The 25,513-nt window shown below is 41.0% G+C and overlaps 1 protein-coding gene across 6 annotated transcripts; it reads left to right on the top strand.

Moving 5' to 3' along the window:
- The first annotated feature begins 1,322 nt into the window (after window positions 1–1,322).
- On the top strand, window positions 1,323–20,056 carry nfatc2a (nuclear factor of activated T cells 2a). 6 transcript variants are annotated; one of them, XM_038721873.1, is made up of 11 exons: window positions 1,323–1,490; window positions 1,593–1,650; window positions 3,531–4,464; window positions 4,594–4,762; window positions 6,953–7,155; window positions 7,274–7,446; window positions 9,345–9,485; window positions 11,162–11,217; window positions 11,358–11,517; window positions 11,656–12,363; window positions 17,901–20,056. In XM_038721873.1, exons 1-11 carry the CDS (start codon window positions 1,425–1,427, stop codon window positions 17,954–17,956), a joined length of 2,724 nt encoding a protein of 907 aa, XP_038577801.1. In that variant the 5' UTR covers window positions 1,323–1,424; the 3' UTR covers window positions 17,957–20,056. The 6 variants fall into 6 exon arrangements, with proteins under 6 accessions (XP_038577801.1, XP_038577804.1, XP_038577799.1 ...); XM_038721876.1 differs by having other exon boundaries at window positions 1,348–1,650; XM_038721871.1 differs by lacking the exons at window positions 1,323–1,490; window positions 1,593–1,650 and adding an exon at window positions 2,802–3,175.
- The last annotated feature ends 5,457 nt before the right edge of the window (window positions 20,057–25,513 follow it).

The following is a 25,513-nucleotide window of genomic DNA, read 5'->3' as shown; positions in this document are numbered from 1 at the left end:
AACTACCTGTTTCTTGACTTAAGCAAATGCAGTCAGGATCAATTTCAGCTGTGTGTTCTGCACTAACTGAAAACACCACAATGTATCACTTATGATTGTAAACAGTTTACCAAAAGCAGTGAGCTACATACTTTTGCTTGCCCACCCAGCTGAAGTACATGAAAATTAGTTGTTGCTAGTCTATGTTGTTGTCAAACATCTCCTTTCACCTTTTATGCCACAGTAAGCCTGTTTATGTTTGATGATTTAAGGTGTTAGAACTCATTGCCTATTTAGAAATTAAAATGGACCCTTACCAGACGAGAACTGACTTGATGCCTTGATAAACTGACTGAACTATTAATATACTTTACAGCACTTAAACTGAGACATGACTCAGACATGTATATAAGATTTACTCATGGATTGTTTGGCAACACTGGAGTGAGGTCAGTGTGGGATTTAAAGTAGTAAGAGACAGTTCACCATGAAATGCTCAAGGCTACTGCAAGAAATATCATGATCACTGTTATACAAGAGATACTTAAGAAGTTCCTGTCTGGATTTTTATGTTTCAGTAACCTCTGGTACACACGTGTGTTGACACCTCCCTCCATACACAAGCACCTAATGTAGTTTCGTGTGGCAATGAAAAAGAGAGTCTGTATATCTGGTGTCTGATAACAATGTATACATAGGCTTTTCCCCCCAATGATGCTCCCTTATGTAACACTTTTAATTTCAATGGAGAATGTTCCTTGTGACTAGTGGGGTCAGTCTATGCAGTTATGTAGTGGTCTTGTTCAGCCTTTTTTTCAGTCAGGAGACACTGCAGATTTCCATTCGGAAATGGAAATGGATTGTAGCTTCTTCCCTCAATGGGGACAATGGTATTCTCTATGTTCCATGTTCAAAACATCAACTAACTGAAGCCACTTAAATTCACTCACAATAAATAAACATTTCAGAGCCATCTGGTGTACAATCATTCATAAAGTGGAAGATAGAATGAACTGCTAGACAGAGTAGTCTAGTTAAGTACATTTCATGTAGTGCATCCTGTAATCAAACTTCAGAACTATTTTTTCTCTCTCCTTCAGCGTCCTACAGTAATTTCTTCATCTCTACAATGAAGTTCTTGTGTGCTACTGTCTGAGTGAAGCCGCAGAAATGCCTTGGCGCAGGAGCTGGAGACGTCATGGATTCCTGAGTGTGGGGCTTTGCAGGAAAGCCCTGAGTCTCCGACATGGACCGGCTCCAGGTTTCCATGGCAAAGGCGCACAAACAGGAGGAAACACTGAGGGAATCCCGTTATTTTACAGCATTGGACCATTATAAACACCCAGAGCGGGGAAGGAAGCCGCTCTTGATACTGAAGTAATCCTTATAGAGCTCTAGGAAGGGGGACTTCATACCAGAACCACTGCCGTAGCTGATGCGGCTGCATGTTTTTTGAAAAGAAAGGGAGTTTGCGCGCAACTGCTGTGTCGCAGCCTGAAGTTTTTGAACGTGTACAGAGACTTTTTTCCTGTTTCGTCTGCTTTCAACATTTTTAACTGAAGAGTTACTGAAAGTAATTTTCTTTGTCTTTATTTTTTCGCTTTTTTCTCCAGATGTTTAGAGAGACTTGGAGGCTGGCGCAGTACCACACCATGAGGTCGATGGATCAAGGTACTGCTGAAGTGTTGTGATTATCTGGTAATCAAACCATTTTTTAATTGATAGCGTAGTGTTAGCCCTGGGGTGTTTAAGTCTGTAATCATGTGAGCTGTAATGGCATGTGTTGTCTGTCTAACTCTTCAGAGATAGTTGGGATGTTGATGATTGGGAAGAGACATACTGCTGCGCTTTATTTGATCAGCGCTGTAGCGTGTACCTTGGCGCTAGAAACACCTGGATGTTGGTGGTGGAGTGGGGATGGGGGGCGGACGCAGTGAGCTAATAACATACAACACTATAACTGTAGTAATAAATTGAAAAATACTTCAAACGTATATTATTGGCGCAAAATATGAGAGAAACATTGGATAGTATTAAGAAATAAATAACTTCTGCCATACTGTCAAACAGTTACAAGTTGTAACTGTTCAAGAGTTACATAGGTGGCATCAGTATGTAATATCTGAACAAAGAGAGCAAATGTTATATTTTTAGACCCAGGTTTTCCTATTAGGCTCATAGAAAGATTCAAATATGCTGCAAATTATTCTGGTTGTTGGTGTTTATATCCTGTTATCCTGGTGTGGTTTGCTTACCACTGGTCTTGGTTCATTTGTGTTGCGTGCCCAAATTAACACATTATCAATATTATAGTCTAAATTGAGATTACATATCATGTTTGCTATGGTGTACATGGTGTGCATCTGTTTGTTTTGCTGACTGAGCAAAGGCTACTGGGTGTAAGGCTACAACTGTAAGGAACGCCTTATCTGTGCTGCGTGGTGCGTACATTTGGGGATTCCCTCAGGAGTCCATAAACTCCCAAAGAGCGCACATTGGCTCATTGATGTCATTAAATCCAATAAACTGGGAGAACATGATGCAGTAGTGCATTCTGATGTATTTGTACACTCTCGTATACATCTATCAATGTACACACGAACGTGAAATGTATAAATTACAACCCTGTTTTAAACGATAGTTGCAAGTCAGTTGTTAAACAGATGATGAGCGCAGTCAGCACCCTGCTGTGTCAGTGCAACATGTCAAACACCTGGGGGCAGCAGCAGGCTGCATGATCTGTCAAAAGACGCGCATTAATCTGTTTGAATTGGGAAGTTAATTCATCACTTCCAAGCGGCAAATTTACTTTTTTTTAAATCTTCGACACATCAACGACTAGAAGAGGCGTGATCAGACATAGAGATAAAGACGAAAATTCAGTGTGCAAATAGACCCGCCTTCATTTGAAAATAACTGCGGCGAGCTGAAACAGGAACTCTTGCAGCTCACCGATGCATCATTTGACACTTCCCCAAATCCACATAAGCGCCGCACGACCTCAGCCGCGTCCCCATCGCTTCGCCTGAACTCGGAGGAGTCGTGAGGGGAAAAATTAGACAGATGACCTCTTTTTACGACGAGAAAGATTTGGAGGAAGAGCTCAGTCGAGTCAATTGTCCTGATGAGGATTTGGAGTTTGAATACTTGTTTGAATATGAACCACCTTGCAGCGACTTTGCTGGAGGAGATCAAGGTTTGTCCGATGCTTTTTGGCATCCTGAGTTGACTTATCTCCCTCTCTTGATTATTTGTTGGCTCAAAATTAATGCAAGCTTTGATCATGAAATCATCCTAAAAAATAAAAACAGGAAGTAAATTTGACAGGCAACTTGATAAAGGTTCCACTGTAGTAGTCACGTGAGAGTAAATGTCAACAAGAAGACAAACTTTGAAAAGCAAGGTCCTAGTCTACAGTTTAAGTTTTTGGTGTCATTTGAAGAGGTGAACTGGGTTAAATTGCTGTTATTGGAATGATGGGAAACTGCTCTGTTGCTTTGGCATTATTTAAAAGTGTTTTGTGATGGTTATTCATCTTTCCTCCCCTGCAGATGACCCCAACCTTGCATCTCACAAAGTCCTCAGCCCTGAGTCTGACCAGGCTTTCCCTCTGGAGCAGGTCTCCCCTTACGGCATCAAGTCGTGCAGTCCCTCCTACAGTGAACACAACACTGAGGTTCTCTCAGGATATGAGAACCAGGAGGCCAGAAACTACCTGGACGGTACACGACCTGCAGGTGTGGCCCTTAGCCCGCGGATTGAAATCACCCCCTCCCGTGAGCACTACAACCACACTCGGGACTCCCTACAGAACCATCACCTAAACATTAGTCCCAGACCCACCCTCACTGTGCCTGGCCATGAAAACCTTGCTTACCGTGAACCCCAGTGCCTGAGTCCCGCCAGCAGCAACTCCTCCACCAGCTGGCACTCGGAAAATTACTCCCCCTGGGCGTCTCCTTGTGTGTCCCCCAGTAGCGGCCAGAATCCCGGAGACCTCTGCCCCAGATTACAGAACATCCACACTGGCTCACCGCGCACCTCCCCGGGCACCTCTCCTCGCACCAGCCTAGCTGAGGAAGGCTGCCTGGGACCACGCTCGCCTTCACCCAGGCCTGGCTCCCGCTCCACCTCCCCACAGGGCAAACGCACCTACGACATGTACAGGAATCCAGGCTTGGTCCCTGGGCACCGCTCCCGCAGTCCCTCCCCTCTCAGCGGCCATGAAGATCATAACATAGGTGCCCACTATACACACAGCAGCCTTGCTGATGCCATGAATGGTTTTGGCACTGGTCAGCCAGGCCTGGTACCTACTAAAATAGTCAAGACATCAAACCAGATTTACACTCTGTACCCAGAGGACCATGTAGAGGGAAACTACTTGGTGTCCTGTGACCAGGACATAAAAACCAAACCTGCTGCAGAGCCTTTCTTTGTTATCCCCCAAATCTGGCCCAAGCCACTTGTTTCCAGCATCTGCAGGTAAATTAGCAGGAAAACCAGGGCTTATGGCTAATACATACCACACAAGATACATTTAAATCTGCAAAGGAGCATTAGTGTAATGATTTCCATGATTTATATCCTTTTCTGTATCCAAATGTTCTGTAGCATCCCTGTGGCTTCTCTCCCGCCGTTGGAGTGGCCGATCCCCCGTCGCACAGACCAGTACGAACTCCACATTGAGGTGCAGCCCAAGCCGCACCACAGAGCTCACTATGAGACAGAGGGAAGCAGGGGTGCAGTCAAAGCCACCACAGGAGGACATCCTGTCGTGCAGGTATGGCCAAAAACAAGATCATACAAACAAAGTACTTGATTTAATTTTAAATCAGTCAAGTGCTGAATTAATAAGGAGGCATGTTGTCAGGTATGTCCAATAAATTAGCCTTCCAATTTGGGAGCTTCAGGCTGGCCTAATGGGAGGGCTTGTGCACAATGGTATTTCCTACTCATTATAAACTCAGGGGTGGTGGTGTTATAGCCCAGGGCCAGCTGTATGAAAATTATTCTATGTGAGTTACTGGCTACTCTCTTAGCATCTTTCCTGTTTCTCACTTTCTAAAAAAAATCATAATGCATGCCCCAACCCCAGACATATGACACACTGTAACCACCCAGTAGCCTCATGACAACCCTCAGAACTGAGCTCAGGTCAACCAGTGCAACACAAGCTCTTTGATTTTTTTCCCCCCTGCCTTCCAGCTTGAAATAGTCTGCTGTTGTGTACCATCGCCACATAGTTTTAACCACACAAACAGATCTGTGTTCATGTTGTCCCTGACTTCCTCTTACACGCTGGTTTGTTGATGATGTGGGCCTCGTATTAGGAAGCTGACTTAAAGGAAATCAATGTTTGCTAGTATTCCTGTTACAGTCACGACATGGAATTCAAACACAGCATGTCGAAATTAGCTGTGACACAGTTATGGCTGGCTATATTGTCCAAGAATAGGTAAAACTTTGTGTTACCGTGGCAACATTTCTGAGCTGTTTTTGTTGGCCATAGTAGGGACTTGTTGGAAATGAAGTATTTTCTGCCCATCCCCAAAGGCCTCACCCTGAGGTCAGTTCTGCCTGGTTTGCCAGGCCAATCAGATGGTCAGGACTGGCTAGCCACGGCTGCACTCCTTCACCTTGTCTTTCCCTTCCTCTTCTCCCCCTTCGCTCCCTATATTTTTCCTTCTTCCTCTCTTCTTCTCTCTTTTCCTCTCTCCGAGGCTCGCGCCCTCCGCTTTTCCAACACTGCTCTCTCTCATGACTCACTGCTCCTGCCACTGCCATGACAACTGGCCGACTACTCACATGGCCTGTTGACTGTTTGCAGTCAGCTTCCTCTGTTGCACTCCCTGTGTCAGCTAACTGGATATGAAGCCAGCATGCTCGTTCATGTTGCCATAGTCTTTGCTCACATTCAGCAGCTGCTGTGTAATCTGTCAGTTACATCTACTGAGATAATCATCTCTGAAATGCACTTGATGTACATGTAGTATGTAGTTTTCTGAGCTAAGTAAAAAGAAGCAGTCTCAACAAGTAAACTACTTCTGAAGCAAGCATTAGATAGAACTGGTGTAAAAATACATCTAAATAAACTCTGTATTCAGGCAATCAGACTTACTACAGTGATAATATCTGCTGTTAGAATAGTAATTCAAAAAAGAGCAATGTTACCTTTAGTGTTTGTTCCATGACTCTACCACACTTCATGGTTATATTTTATGATAAAGGTGTGCACTACACTGTTTGCACAAAAACAGCACTTAGATGCATGTTGATGCTTTGTGGTTTTTGCAGGTTTCCTCAGGAGGCACTCTCAAGTTAAAAGTAGCATCTCTCTCTCTTTCTGTTCGCCTCTGTAACAACTTTTCTTTTCTGCAGGAGGAAATTAAAATAGGTCCAATGCCAAATGTGTCAGTCAGGCTGAATGACAGCTTACTGTTTAATTTATTTATTTATTTTTTAATAATAATAATAATATTATATTATTATTATTATTATATTATTATTATTATTATTATTATTTTAACACAAACACACACTTTACTGCTTTATTTACTTTATCTAATGAATTGTATGAAATTAATTGTTCTTTTGTAATTTATTTGTAGATTTAATTGACAGCAATATTGCTGTTTGACATTCATACCAATAAAGCTGAATTGAACTGAAATGAATTGACAAGACCCCTTGCTAAATGTTTCATCCAATTATGTGAGAGCCAATTATGTTAAAGCCTAAGGCTGTAGGATGTGAGCTCTTTGCTGCTTTCTGTTCAAGGCCGCAGAAAGAAGACTTGTGCTTATACCGTACATGTTGGTCTGACACCGATTAGCCATCATTTGGAAAGGCAGAGTTAGAACAAAGGAGAGAAATACAAGTTCAAAGTCACTCCAACATTTCCATCATATTTTATTTGTATTTCATCGGCTAAAAAAGTCTGTTTGTATGATTTTTTTTTTTTTGTCTGCAGTTACATGGCTACAGAGGCAAGGAGCCACTTGGCCTGCAGATCTTCATTGGTACAGCCGATGAGCGCATCCTTAAGCCCCACGCCTTTTATCAAGTCCACCGCATCACTGGCAAGACAGTTACGACCACCAGCTTTGAGAAGATCATCCATGGCACCAAAGTCCTTGAGATCCCCCTAGAGCCAAAGAACAACATGAAAGCAATGTGAGAATATAATAATGCCTTTTTTAAAATTATTATTTACCATCTTTCCTCTCAATTTGTTTTGTGAATATACATGTTTTTTTGTCAGGTTTACTTACATATTCATCCCTTTGTACAGAATCGACTGTGCTGGGATCCTGAAGCTAAGGAACGCCGACATCGAGCTGAGAAAGGGCGAGACAGATGTCGGCCGAAAAAACACCCGTGTCCGTCTTGTGTTTCGCGTGCACATACCTCAGCCTGGAGGACAGCACGTCTCTCTCCAAGTGGCCTCGCATCCTATCGAATGCTGTAAGCAGCTACACGTTCTGTTGTGCAATTTTGCCATCTTAAATGGTATGAGTCCTGATACACTGTAGGGTTTATGAATTCCCCATGTGTGCTTCCTGTTGAGGTCAAACTGTTGATATTTTCATCAGTTAACAAAACTTTATACAAACTAAACACCATACAAAAGGAACACATTCAAATGAGCACAAAGATGTCTTTATGCAGCCAGGGCATCCATCCAGTAGGTGGGCACTGCATGGTTCAGTGTCTGTATACCTATTTGTATGTGTACAGTAGTAAAGTCTGTGTTTGGGTACATCAGTGCATGTGTACACAGTGTTATTAAAGCACCTGGTGTAAGCAAAACTCAAACAAGAAGGCCCTTTATCTAGCATTGACAAACACCCTGGTCAAGACAAAGCATTCATCATATCAATGTGACACATGCTGCATGCAATATGCTCCTGTCATTGTAAAAAATCATGACGCAGAATATAATGTCATTTTATAACTGTTGTTTCCCACGTGTTTTCCGATCACAAGGAAGGAAGAACAATAGTTTACAATAGTGCCTGTCTGGTGTAAGGTGAACTTCAGAACAATTGCAGTCAGTGAAAACCAGTCAAACGTAAAGTTGCTTACAATGACACCTGTGATACATCTGTCAGGCCCACTGAAAAGCAGACTGTGTCAGTCAGTGATGGTGTGTTTAAGATGCCAGGGCCCCTGCTGGTGTCATCCCCTTTGTTTTATACCCTCAAGGTGTAGTAGGGAGAACAAACCTGTTCAAAGGTCACAAGGTTGTTTGTCGACACCTCGCATCAGTGAGTGTGGAGTTTCAACGGAACTAATGGGTGATTGTAAGCTGCGAGATTAGAAAGCAACAGTTAACACAGAGCATGATTGTTAGTGTCTAGTGTATCAAGAAAACTGACAGCTATAGTAATAATATCAATGACATTAACCACTTACATGTTTCCCCTTCGTTGAATGTGTTTGATGCTTGCAATATTCAAATAATCCTATTCCATCAAATGGAAATATTTTGGATGACTTGTGTGCATCATATAATGCACATTTCACAAAAATTCAGCCGGACATGTTTGGTATCTCTGGACACTATGGGCTCTCCACTAGAATTTAAAATGAGATTGCATACTGTTTGACTGTACAGCATGAGTTTTTAATGACTCTTTGACAAAGATTTTCATTAGGTCATTCATCAGATTGCGCCTGACTGTTAGTTGTTCCTCTTATTTTGTCTGTTTCCTGTACAGTACTTATGGATGTAGAGTTGTTACTTTTTCTAAGATGTGATTTGGCAGATTTATTTTGCTGCTTGTTAATACTGAAAGCGAGGGTTGCTATTGTCAAATGACTCAGCAGCATCACCTCCTTATCGTGAAACACCGTCACTTCTTGGTAGTGAGTTGTTGGGTACTTGTGGGAAATTAATACAAAGCCTTCAAATGAAACCTAACCTGTTTTTTCACTGTAGTTTTGGGCTGCAACTAACAATTATTTTCATTACTGATTAATCTGCAGATTACTTGTGATTAATTGATTAATCATGAAATGTAAAATGGCGTGAAAAAATGTCCATGCCTGGAAGTGATGTCTTCACATCTTGTTTTGTCCGACCAACAGTCCAAAGCCCAAAGCTATTCAGTTTGCAATGATATAAAACAGAAAAAAGAAGATGACTTTTGTCAAATTTTCACTATTTTTGCTTGAAAACAAATGCCTGAACCAATTTATCGATTATCAAAATAGTATAGTACCAAAATATCTTTCTGGCGATCAGCTAATTGTTTCAGCTCGACTGTAGTTAAATGCTGGTTTATGTGGCTAAATGTTCTTATGTGAGAGAGTAGATAAACAGTAAATGTAACACACCGCCCCTCCGTGTGTCCCGACAGCCCAGCGTTCAGCACATGAGCTTCCCATGGTGGAGAAGCAGGACATGGACAGCTGCTCTGTTCTGGGAGGTCAGCAGATGATCCTGACTGGGCAGAACTTCAGTTCCGATTCCAAGGTCATTTTTATGGAGAAAACCCAGGGTGAGTGGCATTGAATCACATCATCCCCGTCGATCACAACCTGTAGGAAAGAGTCAGTTTATGGTCAAATCCATATGGTCTGTGCATCTGTTAGTTCTGCTATTACAAAACACAGTGTCACAATAACACCACAGCACAAGTGTTAACTGACTCATAAGTAACTATAGATCACAGCTTTCACATTTCACCACTATTATTGTATAGCTGGAGCCACATGAGTAATGTACATGATCCAGATCATAACCATAACACTTCCTTTTGCCCTTTTCTTCCTCCTCATGGCCACTTCTGCTTACCTCTAGCTGCCGCTCGAAGGGTCTGTGGGGTGGACAGTTGTGCTAAAATGCTTGTATTTGTCTGATATTGTGAGTCACTGGCTCCACTGCTGTCTGAGAGTGGAGTTCCTGGCTTTTTAAATGCAGGCACCCCACAGGCTACCTCAACTAAAACTTGCTGCATTGCTCCGGCTTTTTTTTCTTTTCCTTCTCCGGGGTTCCCTGCCGCTGTGTTACGACACAGCACAGTAATGGATAGTAAGACAGAGACGGAAAAAGAAATCTTACGAAGTGCCATTGTTTTGGAGAGTTTCTGTATGACACAAAGTTCTGGACCAGTGCAGCTGTGAAATCTCTCTTTATGAGAGACAGCTGCCTCTGGCTGGAGCTCCCCTGGCTGTGCTCGGACAGGGAGGGTTGCACTGAGGGAAGGAAAGCTTCCCTGGCCAAAGCTTTCTCCGGCTTTCTCTCCAGCTCTCTCGTTCCCCCTTTCCACCTCCACACACAATTATCTCCAGGGGGAGAACAAGAGTCGGGGTATCCCTTAGAGTAAAACTGCAACAAAACACAAACAAACAAGCGCCAAGAAAGCAGTAGTCATCACGTTTTGTAAGAGAGGTGGAGAGAGTTGATCATAAAAATAAAGTTGGCAAAGAAAAGTTGGCGAGATGTGTGGAATCCCCCTTCCTCCTGCTGAGTCATTTAAGCCATGTGTTTTTAATTTGCAATTTGACAGAGGGTATCCCACCTACACTGACATTCAACTAGAACTCACTGCAGCACATGTCGTATCATGTGTTAGGGCACATGGAGTTTACATTTAGAAGCACAATTTGTTTTCTGCTTTATTCACCTGGATGACAGCTTAAGTTTAATCTAATAAAATGCGATGTAACCTATCTCATCAGATCCCTGTTATTGTTGTGTTTCTGTCTGCATTCGAGAGCAGACCGGTGTGTATTTCACTGCCACATGTCTTTCTGATTAGTGAACAATTGTACATGTGTTTGTGGTATAGGGTCAGATCATCTCTACCTTTTAGGTGTGCTTGGTGGTGTAAGAGGAAATGGTTTTAAAAATGATATTATCTACATGCACAAAGAGGCTTTTTATGTCCACATGAATTTTAATCAGATCATCATGGTGGTTATAAATCTACTGTACATAACTGAATCAAATTAGTGACATGACATAAAATGCCTTTAAAATACAAAGAATTCAGAATAAGTGGATTTCTCGATTGGTTAGGATTCTGCATTTTCTAAATTTACAGCGTAAAGACTTGCAGAATTATACACTGTCTGGTACATCTTGAAACAATCAGCCTTACTTACTAGAGTTAATTACCACATTGTTTAACATTAGGTTTTCAATTTCTCTCTCTGCTTCTTCTCTTTCTAGATGGGCAGCAAATCTGGGAAATGGAAGCAACAGTGGACAAAGATAAGAGCCAGCCTGTACGTATTACACACCAGAATGTTCTTAAAAACCTGCATGAAACCTGTAAAACACACCAAACATGTACATTGTCATGATCTAGTAGTTCACTTCAAAGAAAAAGATCAGTTTCAGTACATAATAGAGCACTGTCTTGTAGAGCATGCTGTTTGTGGAGGTGCCATCCTACCGAGACACATCTGTCTGCCATTCGGTCAAAGTGAACTTCTACGTCATTAATGGCAAGAGGAAGCGGAGCCAGCCTCAACATTTCACCTACACACCAATGGCATGTAAGAATGCTGCTCAGCCTCTTTGTGGTATGCATATATCTTACTGTGGGATTTGAATGGACAGTGATTATACTGAGTATTATTATTGTGAGTACACTACTTCCTTTCAGTACTTCCTTTCAGAATGTTTACAGTCATCTCTTTACTTTTTCAACTTCCTTACAGCTCCATCCATCAAGACAGAACCTATAGATGAGTACGAAGCAGACCACATGGGGTTTTCCATGCCTCAGATCTTGGGCTTATCTCCTCATTCCTATTACCACAACCCACGCAGCATCCTCCATCAAGACAACGGCCTGGTCTCTAGCATGGCCTCCTGCCAGCGTCTCAGCTCCAGCCTTCCAAGTCAAGACGCCCGTTACCAGCAGCAGAGTCCGGCTATCGTCTACTCCCGTGGTGGCAAGAGTCTGAGCGGCAGCCCTGGCCTTTATCAGCAGGCTGGAGGGATGATGCCTGACCCACACAGGTCAGTCCTGGTTCACACAGGCTCCTCGGGTCAGTCTGTAGGTCCCATCGCTGCAGGCCAGCACTCTTCGATCATCCAGTTCTCCCCCACCAACCACCTGCTTCGGGCAGAAGACCCTCAAGCTCTCACTGCTCCGCAGCCTGACAACCAGCAGATCATCTACTGCGATGGCTACTCCCCACAGGCCGCCGCCCACTCACCCACACCCCCCCAGGCTCAGGCAGCAGTCTCCCACTCACAGCACTATCCCACTGTGATCCAGCAGCAGCCCTATGCCCAGAAGGGGCAGCAGAAAGGCCGGGCTCCACCTGGCACGGGGCAGATGGAGGCTCCAGGAGACGGACAGAGGAGGGTGACGGTCAAGGAGGAGAACTTGGACCAGGCCTACCTAGATGATGGTGAGTGTAAGTTAATGCTTTTATACTCTGTGTGAGTGGGATGGCTTGTGTGTCTACCAGGAAAGTGTGATGAGGTGAAAAAAAGCAGGCAGACAAGTGATAGATATGTGCAATTCCCTTTTTGAAAGAGATGAATGCTAAGCCCCTCCAGCATAAGGACAATTCAAGGATATTTAAAATATCTGCGGCATCTCCTTTTCATACACCCCGGTTTGATATACGTGCTATAGTGTCCCAATGAACAAAGCCAACAAAGCAATCTCACACTGTTAAAACAATCCTTGACAGGAGGTGTAGCTATGTTCCACTCAAGGTGGAAATAACAGGATTCTGAGTCATATGTTTATACTTGTGCTTGTCAACCCCATTACCCTCTGACAGAATTAATGTCAGGCCACATCCAGCAGCAGGCAGAAGGTTGAACCTCTTCCTTACTTTGGAGTTAAAGGTTCTCCAAACTGTCTTATGTTTTACAATAAAATGACTTGGAAAGTGGCACAGTATTTTTCTTTTCTTTAGTCTGTGTCAGCCACGTGAGGTTTAAAGGCAGTTTGAGATTGTCATCATGTTGCTCCATACAACATGCTGGTCGCAGGGGTTCGTCTGGCACTGCCACACATGAGGAAATGAGCTTTCTTTCTCTCTCTCTCACATTAAAGACAGAGAGGGAGGGAGAAAAAAAGTGTCACTCTCCTGACCGCCTGGACATGTTGACACTGTTATGAAGTGAAAAACAACTTCCATGGCAACCATTGTCAAACAGTGGAACGGGCTGCCTGGGAGAGCTGGGGAAAGCCTCTCTGTTTGTTGTAGTTGGCCGGGGCTTCTCCTTGGCCTTATGCCCCTCGATTCTGTGGGGGAACCCACCAGAGGATTATCTTTTTTCCCGACCACGACATTCTGCCAATCTGGCACAAGAAATTCCTATTTGCAGCTGCTCTCCTCCAGAAATCGAGCCTGATCCCTGTAAGATAGCGGGAGGGTGGAGGCTAGTTCGCAGGAAAAGGGAAGAGGCTGTGCGTGTTTCAATGGAAAAAGTGAAACGAAGAAAAAAAGGCTAGCAATGGAATTTGTGTTTTTTGGATGGAGCTTGCAGGGTTTCCCTCCGCAGTAAACAGCAACAGGGCTGTGAGTTGGTGAATTAACAAGGAGCTAGAGGAACAGTCACACTGGGCCTCCTGTTTGATCCTCCCATCAACATAAAGTGATGACGGCTAGTCCGCTTCCCAAGGTGCCTCTGTATCTTTGTTCAATTTTAGTTTTTATTTAAATAGCACATTACCTTTTCCCTGGAAATCTCATAAAAAATAATTGCAGAATTAGCGGTTACTTCTTTTTATTTGCCTTCTTTTATCCAGAGTATTATAGGCGATTTTATTATTTTAAAACTATGGTATGGTATTTTATAATACCATATCCCTTAATGTTAAAACCATATCTGTAATGCATTTACAATAATAATCGCATTTGGAGACTGTGTACGCTGCTTGTCATTCCTACAGGTCTACCCACATCATTTAATGGGGAAAAATGGGGGGACTTTCCACTATTCAAAAAAAAATAATAATTCAGACAAAGGTGAGAAGATAAGCGTGTTCAAAAAAATCCCCGTATTTAACTGCAAAGGAATTGAAGTATGATCACGACCACAAAACAATCATTTAAGTTCAGGACCAAACACATTTTCGCCAAAGTGAGATTGTCAACATTACTCATCAAGACATGTGTTTCAGTTTGTAGTCATTTTTGAAAGAAGGGTGAAGCCACATCCTGGTATTGTCACAGTGTTGTGGTCGATAAGCGTCACATCTCCGGGGTGCCTGAACTGTGTCACCTTCAGTTAGAAGTTTGAAAAGACAGTCAGGTATTTTATTTTGTACCAAATCTTGGTTCATAATCTCTCCCACGCAGAGGTCTTATTTCGTCAGCCCTCACACAAGTTCCCATGCCTCCTGTTGGAGCTCAAAAGAGACAAAGTCCGTTGATTGTATTTACTTTATTTGTTTATCTACTCAACATGTATTTTGATAGTCGCACCCTTTTTCTCACCACTATGTAAATAGAACTGACACAAACCAACTTAAATCTGTACCTCTAAAACAAGGCAATATTCAACTGGGAAAAAAAGATATCTGTTGGAGCCTGCCTTGCCATTGGACCATAAAGGACAAGAATGTCTGGCATTGATCACTGCGTGCCACGTAGTTTGGGAAACAGCAAAGAGCCACTGGCATAGCTGACAAAGGCTGAGGGTAACGGATTTAGTAGGTGTGGAATAAAGCCCTGAGGCAGTGGAGCAGGTAAAATTATTCCTGCAGGTAGAGATCAGGGCAGGAGAGATAAAGCACACAGCAACTGCCTAGTGGACGCATTAGTTGCAGCTCACTTCCATCCCATTTGAAAGCCTTGATAAATACACAGCTTAGCTGTATCCAGACGGTGCTACAACTGTAGTGATGAGCGTATGACAACTGCTTTAAGACACATTTACAGTGAAAGAGTATATTTATATATTTTGGCATTTGTTATCCTCTTCTTTATAATTGGTTATTCAAAACAATACTCCCATGTCCGCAAGATTCATTGGTTACTATAATTGTTCCTTCACTCCAAACTGTGAAGAGATCTCTTCCAAATGCAATTCAGCTGTAAGACAAGTGGGCCAGTGCCACAGTTCATGCTTTTTTCTGCAAGTTTGTATTCTTAGTGAGAAATACCCCGTTTGTGTTACCATTGACAGTGGTACTGTTCTGTGGTGGATGAATAGTAACACAAACAGGTAATTTTTTACTAAAGACTAACGTTAGAAATACCTAGTTGATTCAAGTAATGCTGACTTCAGTTTCAGTTGAACTTTGGAATACATTTTTGCACTGAGACAGATGATTATCTGGAATTATATTATTAGGAAGGTACCAGTATAGCAAGAAGGAACAGCAACCAATAACTCGTTCACTGCACATACTGGTGTGTGAGCATTGCTTGAAGACAGACAAAATGTGAACACTGAAACACCGGATTTGTGGTTAGATTGGTGGCTAGCTGCCAGTCCACTTCCACACTTTCTCTTTTCTCTCTAAGATTTTCAACTTCATGCTGTTGTTACAATCCCTCATCAGCCTCTCTTGAATCTATCCCATCATATGCACACCTTGAACATACTCTACGTTGTTCTACACACAAACGCATACATTGTATTAACATGCAAATACTTGCAGACACACAAACACACACATTCCGGCTCGCAGCAGGCAGTGTGCACCCATTGAGTCAGCTACTGTACAGGGTGTCTGTCTCTCTCCTCCCACCGTCTGTAAACAGTGCAGCTCATTGGTGCAGAACTCAGGAGCCAGACACTCACCTATTGAACAGACTAGCCCGAGTGTTCTCCAGGCCAGCCTTAAATAGACGGTCCGTGCCAACCCTTCATTAGATTCAGTAAAGCCCCACTGTTTGTTGCCACACTGCGGTGCTCCTGCTGCTTCTCTAAGCTCGTTTTATGCTCAGGAAAAATCCTGTGGCACCGCTGGGGAGATGAAAGTTTCTTTAAGGCATTAGGTGTCAGAGGGAATTCCACTACATACTAAAATAAACAGGGACGCTGATGCTGTGACGACAGCAGAGCACCCGGTTTGGTCGCTCCTGCAGCTTCGCAACTCTCAAATGCTGCTCTGGCTATAATATGTGTTGACCTGCTGTAATGAGTTGTTTCTCTTTCACATCTGCAAATGATCAGATAGAAATGCAAGGGGAGAGACAGAAAGAGAGACAAACAAAGATTGGTTTGTTGGATGGACTGTAGTTGTGGGTGCTCATTTTGGTTAGAAATATCTACTATCCATTGGTTCCTTTGCTTTTATTTACACCTCTTGGTTGCTAGTCTTAAATAAGAATATGCCAACACCTTGCAACTGTTTTTGGCCAGTTTTGCGGCAAGTTGCCCTTCACACTCATCTGAGAGGCTGTTGCGTGGGTGAGATGGTGTCTGATTTCATTTTACATGTGTTTTGGTAGTTGCACTCTTTGTCTCACCACTATGTAAAGCAGGGCTTTAAATAGAACTTACACAAGTCAACTGAATAAGTTGTCAAGTTCTTCTACCATGCAGGATAGCAGCATATAGTATTTTGCAAAGCTGGTGGTTCTTTCAGTAGCGAATCATCTTAATATTTTAATATTATTTATCTTTCAGTCATCTGTTGAGTTTAAAGGAATAGTTAAACTTTTTAGCTGTCTTTCCTAGAGTTAAAGTAAATGAGAAGATAAATACCACTCTTATATTTGTCCCTTTGAATATGAGGCTACAGCCAGCAGCTGATTGGCTTAGCTAGGTTTAGCAATTAACACTGTATTATATCTTGTTTGTTACATTTAAAAAAACAAGTGTAAAAAGGATAAATAGGCAAATGTTTTCTAACCTTTGTACAGAGCTAATCTAGCTGTTTTCCAAGCTTTGTGCTAAGCTAAGTTAAGCTAATTGGCTGCTGGCTGTAGCTTCATATTTAGGGAATAGAGAGGTTCTCTCTAACTCTCAGAAAGAAAGCAAATAAGTGTACTTCCTAAAATGTTCAACAACACTAATGAACAAAACAGGAACAATACCTTATACTACACAACAGAACTATGACAATGTTTGTAGGCTAATAACTTCTTCAGATATTAATTTTCTGATTTTAACATGTACATTTTTAACTTCAGTTGACTAAATCAATTGCAAAGTGTGGCCTATTACCATGGTTACAAAACCACAGACACAATATGCTCTCTAATGGCTTAGATACGGGCAAAAAGCTTTTTTGGCCCACTTTGAAATACTTATATTACTCATTGACCCTAATGAGTTCCCAGAGGCAGAGTGGAAGCAGTGGCACCGGCCCATAATGTTTCAGAGTTCCAGTGTACACAGACAGACACACAGTAGGCCTGGGCACCCAGATAAACATCAGAGCTCATCACAGAGGTGGGCAGATGTACTGGCAGCCTGACAGAGTCACAGGTAGTTACACTTCTCCTCTTCACTTTGCTGCGTTGATGTCAGTGGCTATTTTATCGGCGCGTACACAACAAAACTTCAAATTCTCACATGTTGGCTGACATAAATAATCTCATTTATTCAATTTAAGAAATTCAATATTTTATATTATTTTCAATGCATGACATAGTCCTCATGCCCCCTCACACATTGTGATTCTATATTTAGAACCATGACACTGAAAGTTTCCATTTCAACCCCCTTCCTCTTCTGTTGATGTGTATACACACACTTGTAATCATCCCAGCAACAGGAAGTGATCGTTCATAGACTCTTGCATAGCTCTACCTCTAGTGGTTACTGAACATTAATGCAGCCTTTATCTGCCTTCCATCAACGCCCTTAACACAAACGTCAAAACACCTATCTGTCAACAGTATTTCAGGATATACATTCAATTTGATAATAATAATAATAGTAATAATAAATAATAATAATAGGTGTTCTGCAATGATTGAATTTTATTGTAAAAACCCTTTGTCTAACTGACCTCTCTTTCTTTGTTTTACAGTGAATGAGATAATAAGAAAGGATCTGACGGGTGTCCAGGCCAGAGGGCAGACATAGACGAAGGAACCTGAGCAGGAAATGACAACATATCCCCCCCAACACACACACAGACAGACAGACACGCACACAGTGAGGTGACGCCAGTCTGCCAACAATCAGACCTTCTCTTCCTCATTTTCTTTATCCATAGAGAAATATCAGCTACCGGCTGCTGTGTTTGCTTTGGATGCTTTCCTGCAATAAACAGTTTCATCTGGCAAACGAAGAATGAATTTGACGCATAACGTCAACACTAGCACCCAGCAACAAACCGATAAGAAAGAAGAGGAATGTGCCTTATTTTTTCCTGGTTGAAGTTTTGATACAGTTTGTTTTACAAAGGAATAAAGACATACAATTGGAGAAATGTGTCCGCAGAATAGCCTTAGCCATACTATCCAGGCATTAAACTCTCACCTGTTTGCCTCCCACATGTTTGCCTCAGAGTGGTGAATGATTGATTATGTAGCAGTTTCAAATTTGTGAAATTTCTTATTGAAGAACATTGGTTGGTCAACAGCTTAATGTCATACCAAATACTCATCCCAAATACAAGATATATAAATAAATAAACTTTATATATATAATCAAATAATTCTTGTGGCTAAAGCTAGTCATATTTTTGTTTAATTCTTCTTGCACAGTGTGTATTTTGTCTGTGTGTGAAGCTACGTATTTAAAGATGCTTCTAAGCTTACATGCTGATCATCTCATTTTAAGTGCAGTTTTCTAATTGAAGTGAAGCGCACACTGCCTTAACCATATACAAATGAACTATTGTGACGCCTCCTCATATGCACTGTTTTCAATAACAGGGGGTCATTGTTATTACTTTTTTAATATAATATTTGAGTCATGTGAATAATGTACCATTTTATATTCATTAAATATATTGCTTTATATTCAGGTGAAAATGCCAAATGTGGCTTCACAGGGGCCTTTGATACTACAGTAATAGCATACATTTAAAATATATAAATATATATTTTTCACTTGCATTGTATTTAAGATGCATTTGAGGTCTGGCTCTTGCAAGCTGAAGTAAGGTATTTTGTACACTTAAATTTAAAGGCAGTCTTGCTTATCCAATTGTTTGATCTATTTTATTTGTATTGCTCTTAAGGTTGATTGTAATAACATTTGTGTCTGGCTGCTTCACAGTCTACAACAAAATATTCCAAAGCTTATACTGTGTTTATTGTTGTGTATAGTTGAATTCTGACTCTATCCATGATGACAATCCGTATACTAAGAGCTACCTAAATGCCTGCCTATGCAGAAGCTTCATGCTTGCCGATGTAAAGAGCATACATTATTTTGGGTAAATGTCATACCTTATGCACACTGTAGGCACAGTAGGGAAACAGAGTGTGTGTAACCCATGTGCAAATACAGCTTGAAAAAAAGCAGTAGTTAAAAGATTATTTTTGCATTATTTCACTTACTGAATTACATCAAAAGTGCCATTTGTATGATTGTAAAGTGAAAGTAAAGCAGTAAAAACACATAATAGAAGCAAAATGTAAGATTAAATCTCAGTTTCTAATATTTGAAATGGACCTTCTTGATAGAAAATTTTATTTGAAATATTAGTAGAGCGAATATTGACCTATTAATTATATTTCTCATTGAGCCAGTGCATTTCACCTTTCTTGAATGTAATCGTTTTTTCCCTTTTCTGTAAATATTTGATACTAAGTGTAATTGTTTATGTGTTACGATAAAGTTTGAGTAGACTAAAACAGAAACAATCGTCTGTCATGTACCTTTTACCTCCCTCTTGTGTTTATAATATACACAATGTTATAGTTACCATCATATTTTTTATCTGTTTGTTTACAATGTAAAATGTTTTCTGAAGGGATTTATGATATATTAAAACTTTTAAGTCTCCCCTAATAGGTTATATTTTTGTTTATGCATTTGTTATTATTATTTTACAATCTTTAATCTTTGCTAATGAAAATGTTATTGATACTGTCTTATTTTGTTTTCTGTGTTGATAGTTGTATTTGTTTCATTTTGAGTCTACTACACTTTGTGCCTTCTTAAAAAGTCTCTGTTTCATGCTATTTTTGTATCCTTAAAAGTAGCAATAAATAATAACCATATACGTAATGATTGTCTGTGCTTTAATGTGTCATTCCTCTGCAGTATCTGTCATGAATTGATGAATATTTAAAATGCATTTAAGGTTCTGGGTGCTGAGTTTCATGTCTTGTCACATAGTACTGTTAGTGTGTTCAGTAAAAAAAGCTCAAATGTGTTTCTTCACTCTGTATGCTGCCTATTATGAGAGGAAAATTGAAAATTATTAAACCCACAGTAGACAGTGACTCATCAAGCACTCCTCTCCTGTCTTGAGCGAGGAGCAGAGAGACTCATGGGAGACCCAATGTGTTTTTTTAAAATCATTTATACATAATAAAAATGTCCAGAACTTAAAGTTTAACCTGAGAAAAATGACGTGTGTCCCTGTACAGTACACTCACAGTTTCAAACTCCATTCCTCCCTCAAATAGCAAATAACAACAAGAAGAGGACTCACATCCCTGGAGGCTGTAGTTACTATGGAGATAGCTTGTTTGGTGCTTGGTCCCTGTGTCGGGAGGAGGGCTCTGTGAATGAACCTTGTGTTCAGGAAGTCTCTGGTTATGACATCACCACGGTTGAAAAAGCAGCACGTGGGCTTCTCTGCATGAGCCCACTCATACAGATATGCCACGATGACTCATGCGCCCTTTAGCACCCGATGGTGTAATGAGTTCAGACCGCATACAGATTTGCTGTGTGAAATCGAACAAGAATGAAATACATGATGAGCTTGGCATTTCATTCAGCGCAGCTTTTGTGTTGTGTTAAAAAAAATTTGACTGATTGAGCACAGAGGGCATCAAGCGTAACTGGTCACAACATTAGCTTTGCTTTAACCATAAATTATATTCCACATATGTATTCAGATTTTAAATAATTATTCAAAGCTGATGTTGAGTGTACTAACATTTTATTCCACTGCTCAGATGTCTTGATATGGTGTTAAAAGTGGAAAAAATAATTCAAAAAGTGGCAGGGTCAACTGCAGAGCAACAGTATAATGCTCTGCTTGTGTGGAATAAAGATGACATTGTCCATTTACAGACACTTTTGAAAAGTCCACATCATTTTCTCAGAGACATGAGTCAGTTTCCTGGGCTTCAGATGTGTAAATGCCCTGCTGAATGCTAAGGTCTTATTGAATTTATTAGGTTGAGTGCAGACTGAGGAAATTTACATCAAAACATTATCCAAATAAAGGCAACCATTAAATATGAATGATGTTATTCTGCTCTCTTCCTTTCAATAAAAACTGTTTCTTAATCATTTAGTGGAGCTCCATCCATCCATCATCAACTGCTTATCCTGCGTACAGGGTTGCGGGGGGCTGGAGCCAATCCCAGCTTACATTGTGCGAAAGGCGGGGTACACCGTGGACAGGTTGCCAGTCCTTCGCAGGGATTTAGTGGAGCTGAAAACTTAAATTTAATTTAACTTAAATATAATTTCACTTGGACTCATGAGAAACACAGTTTGGGAAATCAATTCAGGGGAAAATGCAGGACGCAGTCTGAGGATAACCTGTATGTGAATGATTAAAATCGAGACATGGATTTATGTTCAACTTTACAATTCTATGTTCATACCCTGTATTATAGTGACAGCTAGTGTAGTGAGAGGAAACTAAAAGTTAGTGGTGAGCTCTGCTAACGCCCTGCAGAGGGAGACAAGTACTCATCAGTGTAATTCAGAAGCACAAGGACCTTTTCAATAGCACTCCACTGAAATAAAGAGACAATTACTGAGGTACATTATAGAACAGAAGTGCTCCTTCTTTGGTAATGGGAATACTTCCACACTGTGTATTTTTACCATTGAACTGCCATTTAACCAACTTCAGAATTGAAAATTGAACATGATGAAGCCGCTTACAAAAACTTCTTTGACAAAACAGTTGTTAGCTTTTAAAATTTCAACAACTGTAGAGTGTTAAAAGCGTGTGCAATTCTAAAATAGATTTCACCACATAATCAGACCTGTTAAAGGTAGACCCATTAAGTACAAATTATGAAGAAAGTGTGGATTAAACTGCCCGAGCAGAGCCACAGTTTCTTTTGGATCAAGAAAAGGCATGGGAATAATATAACAGAGCAAACAATAGAGCAAAAATTGTAGACCTCTTTATCTTCAGCTAGTGGTGCACCACCAGCATCAGTCTGTCTTATTATGGACCGGCCAGGATAGAGGTGTTGATAGATGGTCTTGTATGTTGTACAGATTTAAAAGTTAATTTAAGGCAAATCTGTGATTTTGGGCTACTTTCAGGGACCAAGTAAAAAAGGCGCATGAAACACAGTTCAAAGGGTTTTATTCACCCATATGTCAATGTCCATGAGAGACAAACCACTTTAACTTGAATATGAACACATTTTACAGTCACCACAACAAATTAATGCAGCAATTCTACCCTCCATATGAACTAAGGTCCAAATCAGAAATTGAGCTGTGAGCCCACTGACTGACAGAGAGAAAAAAGGTGTCACATTCTGTCACTCGGTCTCTCCCTCCAGCCACATTCCCACTTCCCCAAACCAGTTTATTGCCATTTTCTACCTGGCCCCAATGCATACAGGTATTCAAATGTCAAATGTTTTTCCTCATGCATAGCCCACTTTCACTTTTTACGTGGACAAAACAAAAGCAGGAAGCTGTTTATTATTTTCTATTATAGCCAGTTGGTGAGACCCCATTCTTGCTCTGAGGTCAATGGTGACATCAGCTCTGAAGTGGCCCTGATGCTCATTAAGTCAGAGGAAACAACAGGCTGCAGTGGTAAATACAGCTGCCGCCCACCACCAGCAACAAAAGCAACACACTGCTCCATACTTCATTTCTTTAGTTCCTTGCAGTGTCAGAGTTCCTTTGTTTACATAATGCTTCCTTCTCACTGCAGTCCACTCCTGAGAGGGGAGTAATTGGCAGGATATTCATAGAAAATCTCTGGTTGTGTATAAAAGGCAGAATTTTAAACCAAATAAATGATTGATATGATAAATGACCTCATCGGCTTGTATGGTATAGGTGAATATTGATATTTGTAAAGCTGCTGCATTGGCAGATTTTTTGCATTTAGACTGTGGTGTTCTATTATAGTATTAATGACACGCTTAGATTCAACAGATATCATAAATCTACCTTCCCGATGTTATTCCATGCGAGTTTTGTAGTTTTCATTTTCTTTTGATGTGCAGAGTTCCCCTAAACATGCCTCATTACATTGCTACTTCACTTTGTACCGTGTTTCCCAGAATGACTTTCAGCACCCACCAGTGGGTGTGAACTTGTTGCCTTTAGGTGCATGTGTGTGGGTGCAGGCAAGGTAGTCAACTAATTTCTGAACATTGTGCCCCAGATATCATGACGGCCTCACCCCTCACACAAAACATAGTGTCTTGTAGTTACATTGCATAGTTGATGAAGAAATTAGTGTCTCTGCTTATTCTGTGGTACATTTCTTTGTTTAATTCTTATTTGTAAGTGTAAAAAAGTGACTCTAAACAGAAGAAGCTCTTTTAAAGTGTGCCTCTAGAGATGGCAACCTCGGTTAGTCTGTTGGTTTGTCTATCGCTTTGGTCCGGACTAAAATATATCTAAAACTATTGGATTATTGAATTATGTTCAGACGATCTATCCAAATGGCTCTGGTGAGCCCCTGACTCCTAAAGTGCCGCTCGAAGTTAACATTTGTGGTTCAACAACTATTGGCTACTTTTTAGCTAGCATTATCATCAGGTCAGTAATGATATTCTCATCAGCTGTAGTTTGTGTTTAGTGGTAGTGTTCTCCCTTGAAAATGGACCTTGATCACAATGTGACTACCTGATTAAATAAAGTTTAAATTTATGATAAAAAAGTCAACTGTAATCTTGCTAACTTGCTAAACTACAATGGTGACCATGATAAACATTACCTCCTAATCTTCAGCATGTTAGCATTGCCATTTTGATGCGTGCTAGCATGTTGACTTTGATGACCTTGATTTAGCTCACAGCACCCCTGTGCCTATACAGTCTCACAGATAGCATGGCTGTAGGATAGTCTTGTTATTTTTCTTTCAAAGGGGCCAAAAGCAAAACCTGATGGTTAAAGTTGATTTCCCTGGTAAATAAAAAATTTCACATAACAGTGGAGCTGTAAATAGTCATAATGACCCACAGTTTATCCACCAAACAAAACAATTTCAAGAAATGTGTCATTTATCAAGAGCTCATTTGTTCTCACAAGTGCAGGGTGCAATTTCCTTTAATGGTCCTGTGACTTTAACATCAGCCTTGCTGAATGTTGATTTTAACAAATCACAAGGTCAGTTTAAGTGGCCAGCAAAAACATACACATCAACAGAAGAGAGAGAATTTTTTAATCCACTCTTATGTTAGAGGTCATCAAATTACGCTACTCAGAAGTTGTGTATACTGACACAGTGCAACGACCACTAAAGATGTCAGTCTATTGTATCTTCTTTACTTTTATCAACATTTCTACAGTGCTATGTTAACATTGAAATATTTACATTTAAAATGTTTAATCAATATTGTCTCAGTATGCCTACCAACTTTCCCGCCAAAATATTTGAAAATAATTTCAGGACTGTGTCGGACACATTTGTTTAAAAAGAACCACTTCTTCACTGTGACTATTGTCATAGAGGGAGTGTTTTTTGGTGGTCTGGCATGAAGTGCTGCCTGTAAATCAGATTACATGGAAATCTGTCTTCATGGCCTCTCACATTTCACAAGCACTCAGCAGGGATGTCTCAGAGGATAATGAAAGTGGCATCAATGGGTTCATCTCAGAAGTTAAACAATTTACCAACTACTTTCTTCCTATCCACAGACCAACAATGGTCCTTATCTCTACACATGCAGAGGCATATTTCAAGAGAACAGTTCATATAATGTTTGACAAGTTGTGACTTGTTGGCTATTCCAAATAAAATCCTTGATTCTCAATTGTTGCCATATTCAAATTCTGCGAAGTCTTCTTTAGAGAGCCAAAAGTCATGTTGAACATAAAAGCTGCAGTTGGCAACATACAATGCAAAACCTTCCGTGTCTCTCTCTGCTGCTTGTATCACTCCGCTAAGCTCCTCCCACCAAACCCACCCAAGTTTACACGGCAACAGAAGGAGCCTATTGCCCTGCGAAACCTCATCCCAAATAGGGCTCACTCTCCACAGCAAGAGGCTTGCCAAGACCCTGGTCCTTCTCTCTTCAACTAGTCTTCTCAAAGACGCCCCTCTGGGATGAGAGGCTGGTACACCACTACCCCCCTCCCCCTCCCAAAAGAAATTCCCCACTGTTTGCCATCATGCGGCTTTGCCACTCGTTAATATGAGCCTGAAGCTCCATGTGGAGCCAGGCTGTTTTCATACAAGTGTTTTGTATTATACGCTGCTGTTGGCAAAGGAGGGATGGGCAGTTGTTTCATTGCTGGTGGTTGTTTCTCAGCCATTGTGTTTGCAAAACGTTTGAAGCTGCACAC

Source organism: Micropterus salmoides, unplaced genomic scaffold (genome assembly GCF_014851395.1).
Source record: "Micropterus salmoides isolate LMB-PRFRI ecotype aquatic unplaced genomic scaffold, ASM1485139v1 Ms_hic_scaffold_16, whole genome shotgun sequence".
NCBI classification, from domain to species: Eukaryota; Metazoa; Chordata; class Actinopteri; order Centrarchiformes; family Centrarchidae; genus Micropterus; species Micropterus salmoides.
This window is presented reverse-complemented; position numbering and strand designations above follow the sequence as displayed.

Coding starts and splice junctions, on each gene's coding strand:
- nfatc2a (XM_038721871.1), top strand. CDS start 3,043: ATGACCTCTTTTTACGACGAGAAAGATTTGGAGGAAGAGCTCAGTCGA. Junction 4,763..6,952: donor GAGGACATCCTGTCGTGCAG/GTATGGCCAAAA, acceptor TTTTGTCTGCAG/TTACATGGCTACAGAGGCAA. Junction 7,447..9,344: donor CTCGCATCCTATCGAATGCT/GTAAGCAGCTAC, acceptor GTGTCCCGACAG/CCCAGCGTTCAGCACATGAG.